Raw genomic sequence first — 13,941 nt, 5'->3', positions numbered from 1 at the left:
GGATTATATCCAGCTTTTGTGAGAAGTTTGTAGGCTTTTGGGCCAAAGCTTTTGTCCTTTTGCAATCGCATAGCCTCTATTTTTTCTTCTTTTCCATTCCTTGTCTGTGATGGGGAGATTGGGTTGAGTGGGGTCTTCGGAAGAGTCAAATCTTTTAGAGGCTCAATTAATGAGTCTGCAGAACCTGAGGCAGGTGTTTTTTCTTTATCTCTTAACTTTGCCCCCAAGTTTGGTTGTGGTGCTTTGACATCTTCATGTACCTTGGATTTTTTGCTTCTGTAGAGAAATATTTGGCGTCCGCAAAGTGTGACTCGGCTTCTGCATATGGCTTTGTGTCTCCGAGAACTTTCTTTGTCACTCCATTTTGAGTGTATTTGAAGCATTGGTGCCACGTTGATGGAACTACACCATTCTCATGTATCCATGGTCTTCCCAAAAGAACGTTGAAAGATGTCTTTGCGTCTATCACGTAGAACAAAGGGTTAGTTTCCATTTCATCGATTAAAAGTCTCAATCTTATGGTGCCAAGTGCTCTTTGCCCCTCTTGATTGTATCCATGTATTGTCATACGACTCTCGAACAACTGATCTACTGGTATTCCCAATTTTTGCAATGTGTATAGAGGAAGGACATTGACTGCAGCTCCTCCGTCTAAGAATATCCGGTTAATCCTTTGTTCATGGATATAACCCACGACCAGTAATGGACGATTATGGGGTTTGGATCCTAACACCAAATCTTCATCAGTGAAAGTTATCGTGGCACATTCTTCACTCGATTTGTCTCTGATCGCCTTGCCACCTTTCTCGGTAGTGAGACAATATGATTCTTTGTCTTTTATGTCAACTTCGAGAGACCCGAACATGATTGAAGTGACATTAACAGAAGCAGAATCGTCTTCAAGGGTGATCTTTCCTTCATGAGCCAACTCCATGACTTTGTCTTTAAAGACGAAACAGTTATGGATGGGATGTCCTACGACACGATGGTATTTGCAATATCTTGGGTCATCAACCTTTCCAGCTTCCTCCGGTCTTTTTGAATTCGGAAGTTCAATGAGGTTTTCTCTGAGTAGATCGTCAAAGATTCCCGAGACGTCAGAATCCAGGAAAGGATAAGTTTTGGATTGCAACTCTTTAAGGGTTGGCCTTGGCGGTCTTTCTGTCTGAGTTGATTGTCTTTTCCTCGCAACTTCCTTTTCTTTACTTTGGATCTTCATAGGTGCTTTGGTCGTCGCTTTTATGGCCAAGGCTTCTTTTCCAAAAGACTTGATAGGGGCGTTGTTCCCCTTCTTTGCAGCATCATATCTTTCGTATCTTTTTGCTTTTGAAGATTCTTGAACTGGTGGTCCGTGCATCCCGCTTGAAGCCATACTTAACTCCATGTCATGAGCGCGGGTAGCAAGTTCTTCGAAAGTGTGGGGTCGGATCCCTTGCAGGATGTATTTCAACCCCCAGTGCATTCCTTGGACGCACATCTCTATACCGGAGGCCTCGGACAACCGATCCTTGCAGTTCAAGCTCAAACTCCTCCAGCGGTTGATGTAGTCGATTGCTGGTTCATCTTTCCATTGACAAGTATTGGTGAGTTCTGTCATACTGACGGTCCTTTTTGTGCTGTAGAACCGGTTCAAGAACTCGTACTCCAACTGCTCCCAACTGTCGATGGAACCAGCCTCCAGGTCGATATACCAGTCGAAGGCGTTGCCTTTTAATGACCGTACGAACTGCTTTACCAAAAGATCGCCGTATGTCCCAGCGTTGTTGCATGTTTCCATGAAGTGTGCTACATGCTGCTTTGGGTTGCCTTTGCCATCAAATTGTTGGAACTTTGGTGGTTGATATCCCAACGGCATCTTGAGGGCGTCGATCCTTGAAGTGTAAGGCTTGGCATACATATTTGTTGGCCTTGAACTTCCTTCAAACTCCCTTTTGAGAGCTCATTTGATATACTCGTCAAGTTGGGATAGATGGATGAAAGAGTCAGATGATGTTTGAAACGGCATTGGTCCCGCCATTTTTTCTTTACCGTGGCGTTGATCCATGGATGTTTCTGCTTCATTTTGGGCCTCCGAAGCATTCTGGTTGGTTGGTTCCGGCTTGTCCAACTTTGCAAGCAGTTTTGCGATGACATTGTCTTGTTGCTGCATGTGTTGAGACATCCCTTCAACAACTTTGGCCAGTGCAACAAGTTGGTCTTCTATGTTTGAAGCGTTCGTGGTCATCGCCGGGGCATAACTCGATGCAGTCGAACGAGTTGCAACTTCTTGAGGGGTGCCCGGTGCGGAGGTACTCTTGAAGCTTTCGTCCTCCTCATAGAGTGAGTTTTGCTCTGTGATTTTCGGATGTGCATCCTCGGAAAATGACAGTACTCTTTTAGCCATACTTCGTGTCATCACTCCAGCATTCATTGAAGCACTTGAGGTTCTTGATGTAGTAGCAGCGACTCCTTTGGCGGTGGCGGCTAAATCAGCAGCTTTCGACACAGCATTGGAAGTCTTGATTTTGTAGGAAGCCATTGATCGTTTGAGAATTCGACGGAAAGAGAGATGAAAGGTAGAGATGTCCCACTGGGCGTGCCAAAAATCTGTAGACAAAAAAATTGTGTTATATTTTTTTATAAACACAAAATCGTACAAATTACATTTAATTTAATATATGCGGGTCCTATTCTCTATTTGGATCCTTTGATTCTCTCTCCGGGTCGATCCATTTTTCCAATTTGGATTTGGGTGGCTTCTTTGATCCGAAGGGACTTTGGTCTTCGGTTTGACTTCGTCGGTTTTTAGGAAACTTTGGTATCCGTGTTGGCGATTTTGATCGTCGACTTTGGATCGATGCCTCCTTTGGATGATCCGACGGAATTTGATCTTTGAGGGAGGAATTTGGTGCTCCATAACGCTTTTGGCGGCGTGTCCCTTTGACTTTTGGATCGAAGAGGGCCTGGTTTGCGCCTTTTATGAAGAACGCGACGAACATCTTCAAGCTTTGGGAGCGACTTTGGAGGCTCTTCCTTGGCTTTGATGGATTCCTCGGTGGCTTTGAGAGATTTGATCCTTCATCCGGCTCGGACATACGACGAAGAACGTTAACTTCATCGATTCGTCAACCAATATTGGATCATTTGTCCAAATTAGTGACTTTTCGACGAAGAACGCTTCGAAGGACACGAAGAACAATGAAGAACATTGCAGAGAGTCTAGAGAGACTTACCCTTGCGCGAGTCTTCAAATGAACTTCGGTGTGTAAATGAATTGGCCAAGGCTCCTATTTATAGGGGAGGGTGGCCTTGGCTTCCTTTTCGAATAGTGCCACGTGGATGGAAAGATTTTATAATCTTTCATTTTTCATCGGATGCCGTTTTCCATTTTTTGACGGATTTGATTATGCACTTCCTTTTTCGCCAAAATCTTTATATCATTGCCTTTTTTGGAAGATATTAATTTATATACTTCCTTTATTGACAAGATCTTTATATCATTGCCTTGTTTGGAAGATATTAATTTATATACTTCCTTTATTGACAAGATTAATTTATTTTGCCGCCAAATTTATTATGGCTCTATTTATGCACGTAATATTTATACGATATCTTCCATTTTAAACAAATTTTGCATTAATGGTTTATATTTATTGTACAAAAATTAACATATGTGCATAATTAAATACCATATATTTATTTTATTGGAATTTTATTTTCTTCCAAAATACATGATATTTAATTGATTTTAGACATATATTTTTAGTGTCTACAATATTGATTAACATTTGTGTCAAATATTTTTAAGAAAGAAAAAACAGAATTGGTGAAAACACCTGTAATGAAAACCCTACCAAACAAACCCTACTAATTAATTATAAACAAGCTACAAGAAAATAAATAAATAATATTGGTCTGTTAATGGCGGGCACAGAGGCAGACATAGATGTAGATGATTGGTTGAAAAAGAATTGATGAGATGATAAATAACAGAAAAAAAAGAAAGAAACGCCACCCACATTTCCAAGCACCACCCAACCCTCCACTACATTCCAAAAGTCAACTGGCGGCCGATCGAGCAAGTGACTCCATCACGGGAGGGGAGGACGAACGAACCAACAAACCCTCACCTCACTTCACGGAAGAAGCCAATTGTAATCCGGAGGAGCTGCTGCTGCTGCTACGCTCTTCCGATTGATTGATTGTTCATGGGGAATTGCTTCGGATCTCGACTTACTCTTGACAGCACAAGACCTAGTTCTTCTACTCTTCCCAGTGGCTCCACCAAGCCGTCCACTCCAGGTGAAGAACATTTCATTCACTTTATTTGAATAAATGCTGCTTTTTATTGTGATTGTGATTTTGAATTTGAATTCTATTGTTGCTGGGAGGGGATATTTCTGTTCACGGATTTCACAATTTTTTTGTTGGAAAAAAACAAAAGATAGAATAGAGCTTTAATTGAGGTTGGTTGGCTTTCCTTATTCGTGCCTTCATGTTCATACCCTTTCTATGGCGGTCGTTGTTTGCCTGGCTGTATTAAAACGTTGATCCGTTATTTAATGGCTGTTAAAACCATGGAATTGATTCGATTCATCTTCGTGATGAGTGTTATTCAAATTACAAGAAGATTTTTCTGATTTGCAATTCATCTGCCTTATTGAAGAATCCTCTCTTAAGAGGAACTTGACTTGGAGAGGAAAGGAGAGGAGAGGAGACTCTTTTATAAATATCTTTTATCATGCTTTTCTTCTTGTGGACGTTGTACATAAATCTTGCTTGAGTTTTCTTTTTCCTACCCCTAATCTGATCTTGAATTAAAAATTTTGTGCCTTTGCAAGGGAACTTTTTCAGAACACTTTACTTCTTGTGATTATAGATGGCTGAAAACAAACTCCGAAAGCTAAACACAGTGGAAGAGGAGATGCCTTTTGTTATATAACACTTACAGTGATATCTGCTACTGTTTACTGAAATGGTGTTTTGATTTTTGCATTTTCTACACTTTAGGAACGTCGAATTATTATAGCAATGGGGGAGGGCTGTCGGTGACGAGCAGCAGTGCCGGTGGACACAGCCGGTTTTCTGCTGCTTTGAGTGACGACGGAACAAGTCTGACGGGTGAAATATTGCCCACTTCCAACTTAAAGACCTACAGTTACTCTGACTTGAAGTTAGCTACAAAGAATTTCAAGTCTGATATGGTGTTGGGTGTTGGGGGTTTTGGGACTGTGTATAGGGGGTGGGTAGATGAGAAGACACTCATGCCGACTAGAGTTGGGACCGGAATGATGGTTGCTATTAAGAAGTTGAATCATGAAAGTGTTCAGGGCTTTGCGGAATGGCAGGTAATTTCATCGATATTGCTGGGATGAGATTGTTTTGTTAAATATGATTGCATGCCCTGGATTTAAGGATGACCCTTGTCTTTTGCAAGGAACAATTAATAACATATGGAGGGATTGGCTCTGATATATTTGCCTTTTTTCTTAGCACTGACAATGCATCGAGCATTTTATTAGGATATGAATAAATATTGAAAAGAAGATATATTTATCATGGGATCCAAGTAGAATTAACTAGCCTATGTATCTGTTATTTCTATATCTAGTAGACTTGGTTACCAGCTAAGAAACATTTTTTGTTCAATAATATTGAATAGTAGGATTTGAACTAAATATTCCACACTAGTTGGGTTACTAATATATTAGCAAGTGTACTGATATGCCATTGAAGTGGATTGGCTGAACTTTGTAATTAATCAAATAAGGGAAAATAACATACATGATCATACAAGAAATATCCATTTTTTAACATTGTGTCACCTAATGTCAACTTATAGCAATTTTAGGCCTACAAGTTCCTTTGTCGTTACCATAATTCGCTTGGATAGCATTAAATGACATTGCAAAAGCTCACTTTCCACCTTCAGATTACCTAAGATTGAGTAGGGTCAATTTAGTTTTGATGCTTAAGCATTTTGCCTGACTAAATTTCATCAATTTACCCTTGAATTGAAATTCTTGTCAATGGCAGGGAAAGAAAAACAAAAAAACAAAAAAACAGAAAAAGTTCTTATGAAGATAATATTGAAATGGATATTTCTCACAGCATCAAATATGCTATTTTTGCCTCTATTGACATTGATTCTAAATATCCAAACAGATGTAAAACTACGAATGCCTGTTGGTTGTTTAGACCAAACCATGTTGCTGGGCGGGCTGGATATGAAAGTCATGATTGGCACAGACTTAAGAATTTTTTGAATTCTATACTAAGATAATTGTTGTTTTCTTGATTATGTTATTGCAATCAAACTTTGTTGTTTTAATTACTCTCTACAACTGTGTATCACATTTCTTCTCCTAGATCACTGATTTTCTTTCCTTAATTATGGAATGCAGTCAGAGGTGAACTTTTTGGGAAAGCTGTTGCATCCGAACCTGGTTAAGCTTTTGGGATACTGTCGGGAAGATAAAGAACTGTTGCTGGTCTACGAGTTTATGCAGAAAGGCAGCCTTGAAAACCATCTTTTCCGAAGTAAGATCTCGCTTCACAACGTGTATGATACAACAACCTGCTTGCCCTAGTCTTACTTGTTCGGGCATGCAGGAGCTGCTGCCATCGAACCATTATCATGGGATACGAGGCTCAAAATTGCTACAGGAGCGGCAAAGGGCCTGGCGTTTCTACACATTTCTGATGGGAAAGTCATTTACAGAGACTTCAAGGCATCCAATATTCTCCTTGATGGGGTAAGAATCTTCGATCTAATTCTCCTATTTTCAAAGTCTGGCTTTATCTTGTCCTCGATGGCAATGGTCTGCACCATGCTTGTGGTTAGTTAATTTGATGAGCATGTCTATGTTTTGAGTCGATTCTTTTCTGATTTAGTGGTAGCTTGTTGCAATTTGATTTCACACTATATTAGTTGAACTAATGTGGTGAATTCAGAACAAAAATTAAAATTAAGTTGAGAAGTAGTGGTTGAAATATTTATGAGTATATATATGTTTTTGAAGAAACTGTTCTAAAGAAATTGATTTTATAAGTTTGTATTCTGTTAGAAGACAATTTCTTGTAAATGAAAATAAAAATACTTGAACCAAATTAGAAAATATATTGAACATATAAGACTTCCTGAATGTAATCTTAATTAGTTAGCTAAATAATAGTAATATAGTTTTATAATTGTCCTGAGCCTGAAAATGTAACCTGAACTGTTAATGAACTGGTTTCTGTAATCTAACAGTGATTTAAGATAATATAGTCTTCAGATTGTGTAGTTGAATGATATATTAAAGCTTAAGCTTGCCGGCGTGACAATTCAATATGCTGACAATGTTATCTAGAGATCTAACTTAAAAGGAACAAACATCATGTAGATTTTCTTTGCTTTTGTAGAGTTACAATGCGAAAATTTCTGATTTTGGCTTAGCTAAACTGGGGCCATCTGGGGAGAATTCCCACGTAACAACCAGAGTTATGGGAACTTACGGTTATGCTGCACCTGAATACATTGCAACAGGTGCGTGGCTATTAAATTCCACATTTTGCATCACATCAACAATTGTGATATCAAATCAAGATTATGGCTTAACTAAAGTTTCCGAAAATTTTGTTTGAGTCTCATAATTTAAAGTTTGTTGCATCATAGACCACAACTTTTAGTTATTCAAGATTAGCCATGGTTATGATTGCTGAAAAATGTTTCATGAGGCCTACAGTTCCATTAGTGCTCTTGCTTTTCATTTTTTCTTCGACAAGCTCAAAGTGTTACACGATTAAACTAATCAACAAGAATGGAAAGTTCTTCTAGTTAAATTATAAGATGGATTTCAAAATTTGATTTGCACCAAATCCAAGAAATGCATAGCTCCTGACCAACATTTTAACAACAGGTCATCTATATGTGAAGAGCGACGTGTATGGGTTTGGCGTGGTGCTTCTGGAGATGTTGACAGGCTTGAGAGCACTGGATTCAAAACGGCAGAATGGGCAGCAGAATTTAGTGGAATGGAAGAAGCCCCTCCTCTCCCAGAGACGGAAGCTAAAGTTCTTAGTGGACCAGCGGATGGAAGGACAATATTCATCCAAGGCAGCAGTACAAGCTGCTCAGCTGACCCTTCGCTGCTTGGAAACCGAGCCAAGAAAACGGCCATCCATGAAAGAAGTTACAGAGGCATTGGAACAGATTGCAGCTATGGAGAAGCCCAAAGAATCCAAGAGCCAGAGCCGGTCCACGCATTTATCTTCGTCCAACCATTCGCCCAGCAGACACAGACACTCGCGGAGGTCTTCTCTGTCCAATGGCTCGAAAACGGAAAGATGACATCGGATCAGATTACTTGTTATGGTGGTAACTCTTCTGACCTCAACTCAAGAATTGCTGTAACCTTCCTTCCTTCCTTCCTTACAGTGTTTGATGGCTAAGGAATTTCATTGTTCTTCTGTTCAATTCTTTCCTGACAAAATATGCATACATACATACATACATACATATGTATTATATTGGTTTTTGTACTTGAGGATGACTGAATTAATGACATGTGACCCTCAGTTTCATTTGTTTTTCAATGATAAATTGTCAGTGATTTTGTGTATCTATCTGTTGATTTGATGTATTTTTTCAACAAAAATAAAGTAAAATTCAAAGATATAGAAAATATCCTTAAACTTGATTAATTAGTGCCTGAGATTAGGAATCTCTAAACACTGTAAGGTACAGAAAATAAATTGGAAAATAAAAGACTGAAATTTAAAGTGGTGATCCCCAAATCTGACTTTGCTTTGTTGAAGTTGATTGAAGATATCTTGCCAAATGATGATTCAAACCTTAAATATTCCCTGGGAAACCGTACTGAAAACCGTCACCCGAACGGTTACAACGTCTCCTTCTCAACCGTCTTCCAACCTTTCTCATGTTGACACGTGTCCCCAGCAGACCAAAATTCCCTATATTTCACTCCTTGAGCCGACCACAAACCTTCCGCTCTTTTGGCCCGACTTCGTCCTTCGTCCGACCTACTTCTTCGCCCGACCCCACTTGGGCCGACCTCCATATCAACCGCCCCCTGTCTTTGATCAAAGGCCTCCGCGTTTGTCCGACTCCGCCTTCTATCCAACCTACAGTTTACCCGACCTGCGGATATCCCATCTCGACGACTTTCCGTCTCGAGGACCTCCCGACCTGAAGACCTTCCGACTTGAGGTCTTTCCGTCTTGCGGACCTCCCGACCTGAAGACCTTCCGACTTGAGGTCTTTCCATCTTGCGGACCTCCCGACCTGAAGACCTTCCGACTTGAGGTCTTTCCGTCTTGCGGACCTCCCGACCTGAAGACCTTCCGACTTGAGGTCTTTCCGTCTTGCGGACCTCCCGACCTGAAGACCTTCCGACTTGAGGTCTTTCCATCTTGAGGGCCTCCCGACCTGAAGACCTTCCGACCTGAGGTCTTTCCGTCCTGAGGACCTACCGACCTGAGGTCCTTCCGTCCTGAGGACCTGCCGACCTGAGAACCTTCCGTCCTGAGGACCTACCGACCTAAGAACCTTCCGTCCTGAGGTCTTTCCGTCCTGTATTTTCCTTAGAAATAAATAAATAAATTTATTTTCCTTGATTTCCTCACGGTGTCCTTCAGCCAGTTCAATCAACCCTATTGCCAGGCCCATTCTTCTTTTTACCTTGGGCTTTTAACCTAATTCTAAATTTCGTACGTAACAACTTGCCCGCCGCCAAGGGACTTTCAAACGCCATTTAACAATCAATGTTTGGAAGTTCATAAATCACTACCCTCTTGAAAAACTCCCTTAGCAACTGCACCAGTTACTACAACACTCCTGATAAACTTCCTTCTTCGCAATACAAGCCTGTGTGAATCACAATCCCAAAACATTCTAACTATGGCGAATCAATACATGCCTGCCCTTCCTTTCGACGGAACCCTTCCAGAAGGTCCATTTTCAGCCTCGAAAGTACTAACTCCGACGATCCGTCCATATTGCACTACTCCTGAAGATTCAAATCGGATGAGGGAAGTTTTGGAATCTCGCAACGTCTTGGCTATCAACAATCCCAACTACCAAGCAGTTCGCATCCGAGACAGCATCAAGACCCATCTCACAGACCCAAAAGATCTGTATCGCGCTTGGTATCGACGGGTAGCAGAACACTTCCAGACCCAATGGCGTTCCCAAAAAATCGACCAAGCAATATTACTGTCCACCATGCCTATCAATCTGCATGAGAATGTGTTGTTGGCCATGTCTGCCTTCTGGAATGCGGAAAATGGGACTTTCCTCTTCCCATCGGGCCCCTTTGGCCCAACTCTTATGGACGTTGCAATGATCGCGCATCTCCCAGTCGTGGGTGAAGACCCTGTAATGGGAGCCCTAGATGGGCAGGAGCCATCAGAAGACCATCCAGGGTGGTCTTTACAAGGTGTGAAGGAATGGGGTTGGACAAAGTTCGCAACCGACCAGCAAGGGGCTCCAGGGACCCCTGTAACCGACCGGGAGCATACTGCCTTTATCCTTTTTTGGCTTTGTAGGTACGTCATTGTTTCCCCTTCCAAATGTGTTCTTCCTTCTCATCTCGACCTAGCCATTCATATCGCGTCAGGTCGGTTTTTCTCTCTTGGCACCCTGTTTTTAGCCAATCTGTTTGAAGGACTCACTAGAGTTAGCCTCCGCTTAACAGATAATGATAATAGGAAATTAGACACTGCCGCGTCGGGTCCTTTTTGGTTTTTAGAACTCTGGTTCCGACTCTACTTCCCCAACGCGTTTAACTTAGGATCTCCACCCACTATGCCAACAGCTGAAAAACATTTGGGACTAGCCCTTAACCGACTCTGCTCAGGACGCAATAACCTCCAATCTTCCGATCCAATAATAATTGCAGTTTTAACAGATACCCGCAGTAACTCTCGCTTTTCTATGTATAAAAAATATGCGGGCTATGCTCCCGACCATTTTTGGCCTTTTCCAGTACCAAATCCGCTTCCAACTCCTGAGCCTTGTCCTCATTCCACTTATCCTTTTGCCTGGGACGTTGCCCTCAAACCCAGGTCTCTTTTCAGTAGCAAAAAACTTGATAAAAAAGGGCAGAAAACTTTTTACACCTTTAATTATGAACCTCAATTCCTGGCGCGCCAGTTCGGCTGTTGCCAAGGTATCCCTGGACCCGTCGCGTGTCCGCAAATAATTTTTCAAAGCCCTGACCGACGAGTCCTACCTAATTCAATCCCTTCTTATATATCCCAGCTCACCACGTACATAATTTCCAATTCTTATATTCCTTTCCGCTCCAACCCTGAGACTGTAGATACCTTCAATGAATGGTGGTCGGTTGTATGGCCCCTGATTTCCCCTGATGAAGGTCGGTTGCTGAACATACTTCTTCCACCCCAAGGATTGGTTCTAGGGGCGGCTAGACATACTAGCACTCAACAACAAGCAGCCGCCCCGGGGACCGGGTCTATTGTTCCAACGCGAAAAAGGAAGGCGTCCCGGCTGCCGACACCCCCGACCTCTGGGGCCGACCAGCAAGCACCAGCGGACCTTGGAACTACGAAAACATCAGCAAGGATCCGACCCCGAATAGGTAATTTTTCTTAAAACCGTGAACCAATTCACTGTATCTTAACTTTGATTTCACTTATCATTCACCAGAACCGACCTTGACAGCACCGACCACACAACCGACGCCACCCCCAGCCGACCAAGCTTTGGTCCCGACTGAGGCAGTTCCTCTTCAAACCCCTACTCCACTTCTCACTTTGCCAATGAGCAGTCGGGCAGAGGACCCGACGAGGAGGCAAATTCTTCCTCCCACACCGAGGAGCGGTCGGGCCAGGCACCCGACCAGGAGGCAATCTCTACCAGCAGTGCCTACAGAACCAGTAAGTTCTCTCATCACCACTCCTTAGTATTCTAATGATCAACCTTGATATAGTTAACAACAAACATTTTCATGATTTTCCACAGACACCTTCACCCATCGAATCAGCAGCAGGGGTCTCTTCTGACAGCGAGGGGACTACTTCCCAGATGGGTCGACCACCATACATGGCATCAAACTCATCCATGTCAAAGGAAGAACCAGCCGCCCTCGCCGAAGCTGACCCTCAAAACGACATCCCTGATGCTGCTGATCCCGAAATTGAAGGTGCCCCAGAGATCCCGGCTGCAGTGGCTCTAGATGCAGCCGCCCAACCTGCAGCCGCCCAGCCAGCAGCGGCACTTCCTCTAGCAATTGAGTGGCAGGCAGAAGAACCACCTGTGGCAGCCCAACCTCCAGAAATGGAAGAAGTTTCTTCATCCGACTCGGAGACTTCTGTAAACTTGGTAAGATTACACCAATTCATGCCACAATGTTTCCCTCAGAAAACACTAACTGTTTTATATACCACGTTCCATAGGGACCCAGGTCGGCACCTCAGCGACCATTCGCAGCAGCCGACGAGTCGGCTGCTATTATACCAGCTGTCTGCCCTACTCGACCGACCTCATTGCTGCCCCCCTCACTGACAGCAGTCCGCCCAGAGGTACCACATATTTTCTCCGAACAAATTTGCAACTCCCTTGGAATATTTATTGACATTGTAGGACTTGCAGGGGCCTTCGGACTTAGCTGTCCTATCGACTGTTCCGGTTCCAGCGGAGGCCCAGACTGTGTTCACTGAGGCCATTAACCGTCCCCTGTCCGAATTAAGGTCCGACTTATTGGACAAGCTCATTCAGACGGTTGGTGGCCTTCTTTTTTACACTCCAACGGAATCACCAGCCGTCCCCATTCTGCATCGGCTGATGGAAAGACTTACAGAGCTCAAGACTGAAGTATTAGTCATTGGACTCCTGTCAGCCGAAACCCCCCAGCCCGACTTCGATCAAACAGCGCTGGAGAATTCTTTGGCTAAGACCCGAGAATCCCTCCAGCAGACTACTGGAAGGCTGGGTGGTCTCCTTAACACGAAAGCTCAAGTTGATGAAGCTATTCAGAAAAAAGAGGCAGAATTACGGGAGCTGAGGAAAGAACAGTCTACCCTGGATAAGCAAATTACCAATGAACAGCGTCTGCTTGAGAAGTATACCAAAAATGAGGCTGAATTGGATCAAGAGCTGAAAACCCAAGCCCGATCCCAATTCATCATAAGATATCAGACGGCTGCCAATACCAGAAGGCTATCCAGGGATGAAATCAAATGGACCCACATAAAAACTGCCCTAGGGGCATTGTTGTAATACTACCCCCTTTGTAACAACAACTGACTTAGTAATCCATTTTTTCTTTCTTCTCAAAACAAGGATCACCTTTCAATTCCCAGTTTTATAGGAAACGAACCAAACTCCTTCTTTAAAAGAACACTGTCTCTCACATTTTAAGAAACACATTCCCAGGCATATTTTAAAAATCAAAACACTGAAAGTGTTAACAAACATGGCGAATGACCGACCTCATGTTCCATCAAGCAACTGGGAGGGTGTTCTTCAACCCTTCTTTGTAGGTAATCACCCTATTGGAGGCCATGCAGAAGACTTGTTACATATACTCAAGCAACTAGACTTCAAATTCCGATTCTCCCAACGAGGAAGAAGAACCATTCATCGCGTCATCCGCCTGATGGAAAAAGTCATTGAGGGGTATGAACCTCTTCGTGACATCCTTAGCCGCATTCCTGATCTTCATCATCACATGGAAATGATCGAAAATCACGCAGCAACCATACTTCCAGATCTTGGTTGGGATAACATATTCTCCGATCAACGAAAAGTCTTTTCAAGATTGCGGACCATCGTTGATCGTGAACATCAAGCCTTAACAGACATGCAAGCACGTACCCATCAAGATTTAGATGAAATGCAAAGCCAATGGGAAAGGTACCGACCAGATTTGGAAGATCTTATTGAGGAAGAACCAGAGCTAATATCCACTCACTGGGATGAAAAGTCTGATTCAGAGG

At 42.7% G+C, this 13,941-nt stretch overlaps 3 protein-coding genes and 1 long non-coding RNA gene across 4 annotated transcripts; 2 read left to right on the top strand and 2 right to left on the bottom strand.

Moving 5' to 3' along the window:
* Window positions 1-211: 211 nt before the first annotated feature.
* On the bottom strand, window positions 212-1,897 carry LOC127242389 (uncharacterized). Its single transcript, XM_051261909.1, has one exon. It carries the CDS (start codon window positions 1,895-1,897, stop codon window positions 212-214), a length of 1,686 nt encoding a protein of 561 aa, XP_051117866.1.
* Window positions 1,898-3,947: 2,050 nt separating this feature from the next.
* LOC127242106 (probable serine/threonine-protein kinase PIX13) lies at window positions 3,948-8,556 on the top strand. The gene is made up of 6 exons (XM_051261476.1): window positions 3,948-4,281; window positions 4,990-5,327; window positions 6,384-6,519; window positions 6,592-6,734; window positions 7,384-7,507; window positions 7,881-8,556. Exons 1-6 carry the CDS (start codon window positions 4,188-4,190, stop codon window positions 8,309-8,311), a joined length of 1,266 nt encoding a protein of 421 aa, XP_051117433.1. The 5' UTR covers window positions 3,948-4,187; the 3' UTR covers window positions 8,312-8,556.
* Window positions 8,557-8,777: 221 nt separating this feature from the next.
* Window positions 8,778-9,779, bottom strand: LOC127242109 (uncharacterized). Its single transcript, XR_007836695.1, has 3 exons — window positions 9,522-9,779; window positions 9,418-9,457; window positions 8,778-9,353 (listed from the first exon to the last, which is right to left on the bottom strand). It is a non-coding gene; the product is annotated as an uncharacterized LOC127242109 (long non-coding RNA).
* Window positions 9,780-11,365: 1,586 nt separating this feature from the next.
* LOC127242107 (uncharacterized) lies at window positions 11,366-13,682 on the top strand. Its single transcript, XM_051261477.1, has 5 exons — window positions 11,366-11,582; window positions 11,666-11,880; window positions 11,966-12,325; window positions 12,400-12,525; window positions 12,596-13,682. Exons 2-5 carry the CDS (start codon window positions 11,764-11,766, stop codon window positions 13,220-13,222), a joined length of 1,230 nt encoding a protein of 409 aa, XP_051117434.1. The 5' UTR covers window positions 11,366-11,582; window positions 11,666-11,763; the 3' UTR covers window positions 13,223-13,682.
* The last annotated feature ends 259 nt before the right edge of the window (window positions 13,683-13,941 follow it).

The sequence above is a fragment of the Andrographis paniculata genome, unplaced genomic scaffold, assembly GCF_009805555.1.
Source record: "Andrographis paniculata isolate CXL003 unplaced genomic scaffold, ASM980555v1 Contig86END, whole genome shotgun sequence".
NCBI classification, from domain to species: Eukaryota; Viridiplantae; Streptophyta; class Magnoliopsida; order Lamiales; family Acanthaceae; genus Andrographis; species Andrographis paniculata.
This window is presented reverse-complemented; position numbering and strand designations above follow the sequence as displayed.

Bases quoted from the DNA above. Each gene is read 5' to 3' on its own strand.
- LOC127242389 (XM_051261909.1), bottom strand. From the start codon at position 1,897: ATGTATGCCAAGCCTTACACTTCAAGGATCGACGCCCTCAAGATGCCG.
- LOC127242106 (XM_051261476.1), top strand. From the start codon at position 4,188: ATGGGGAATTGCTTCGGATCTCGACTTACTCTTGACAGCACAAGACCT. The intron at 5,328-6,383 runs GTAATTTCATCG...TATGGAATGCAG, and splicing joins AGGGCTTTGCGGAATGGCAG to TCAGAGGTGAACTTTTTGGG. The intron at 6,520-6,591 runs GTAAGATCTCGC...TCGGGCATGCAG, and splicing joins TGAAAACCATCTTTTCCGAA to GAGCTGCTGCCATCGAACCA.
- LOC127242107 (XM_051261477.1), top strand. From the start codon at position 11,764: ATGAGCAGTCGGGCAGAGGACCCGACGAGGAGGCAAATTCTTCCTCCC. The intron at 11,881-11,965 runs GTAAGTTCTCTC...GATTTTCCACAG, and splicing joins CAGCAGTGCCTACAGAACCA to ACACCTTCACCCATCGAATC. The intron at 12,326-12,399 runs GTAAGATTACAC...CACGTTCCATAG, and splicing joins CGGAGACTTCTGTAAACTTG to GGACCCAGGTCGGCACCTCA.